Genomic DNA, 1,177 nt, shown 5'->3' on the forward strand with positions numbered 1-1,177 from the left:
CTAGTGTGTAATCTTATCCTGCATTTAAAGGTTTTATTTATTTAACCCCTAAATACCAAGCCGTCACTCTACTTATCACCTCCCACTGGTTGGGGCATCTCTGTGGGCACTTTGATACATCACTGTAGAACTAAAAGTGTACCAAATTAAAGGTGATAACATGTGAGTCATTCTTGTACAGCCGGAAGCATGGAGTAACTGGCACAGACATCATTAAGATTAGAGTGGGGGTAGGGGTGGGGGGATAGTGAAGAAAGTAAACAAAATCTGGAATCTGGTGACCATACTTCCACAGGTGTGCCCAGCACCAAAGGATCTAGTTGGATTTATTACCCCCATACCTTTCTCTAGGTGACTACAAGCAGCTCAGGAGGCGGTAACCAGATTGTTGGCATTGTGGGTCCAGGAAGTGTGCGATCTCTGCAAGAGCGTCTGGCAATGAGCCAGGAGGAGTCGCAAGAGATCATGGTGCGCATGAGGGAAAGCATTGCACGCAGAGAGGACCTCATGACACGTTACAAGGTATGCCAGAGGGATTTCCTCTCTGCTCCTCTTTCCCTATATTTTCTTGTATTCCATCTTCTGTTTGTTCACCCTTTTTATATTTTTATATGATTCATTCCTTATTATAAATCCAATTTTGAAATTATATAAATGTCGGTAAGTTTTAGGTGTGTATATGTATTTAGACCTATTAATTTCTGGTTATAGATGATACTTAGAGTGAATATTTACAAAACCAATACTAATTTTCTCCAGGCAACTCGTGAACGCCTAGAGAATTTGAAGAAGCAACGAAGGGGCCTGCAGGAGGAGGAGAAGAGGCTGCTGCAGTCTGCCAGTTCCTCTGAGACCCCCTCTGGTTCCTTTGAAAGTCCCTTGCCCGGATCAGAAAACTGGTCCAATGAGGAGATTGAAACAGCCATCACAGACTTCCAGGTCCTGTACGACAAAGTGGATAACCTTCTGACAGCGTACGCAGCAAAGGCTGAGGTATAACCAGAGATGTTGTTTTAGGCAGTGGGTCTTGGGAATAACATTATTGTTGGTCTTAGTTTGTTGGATAGTTATCAGGATGTGGTTGGTGGTAAGAGTGTTGTGAAAAGAAATATTGAGGGAATTTATTTTCATAGCTTTGTACTGGATATAAAGAATGTGATTAGATAATAATAAACTT

The 1,177-nt window shown here is 42.1% G+C and overlaps 1 protein-coding gene across 1 annotated transcript in view; it reads left to right on the plus strand.

Moving 5' to 3' along the window:
- LOC119581991 overlaps positions 1-1,177 on the plus strand; it is a gene marked incomplete at its 3' end in the record, with an annotated part of 37,751 nt that overhangs the window by 28,416 nt on the left and 8,158 nt on the right. The window contains 2 exon segments of the mRNA XM_037930180.1: positions 352-522; positions 760-993. Coding sequence (XP_037786108.1) covers positions 352-522; positions 760-993 — 405 coding nt within the window.

The sequence above is a fragment of the Penaeus monodon genome, chromosome 15 (genome assembly GCF_015228065.2).
Source record: "Penaeus monodon isolate SGIC_2016 chromosome 15, NSTDA_Pmon_1, whole genome shotgun sequence".
Taxonomy (NCBI): Eukaryota; Metazoa; Arthropoda; class Malacostraca; order Decapoda; family Penaeidae; genus Penaeus; species Penaeus monodon.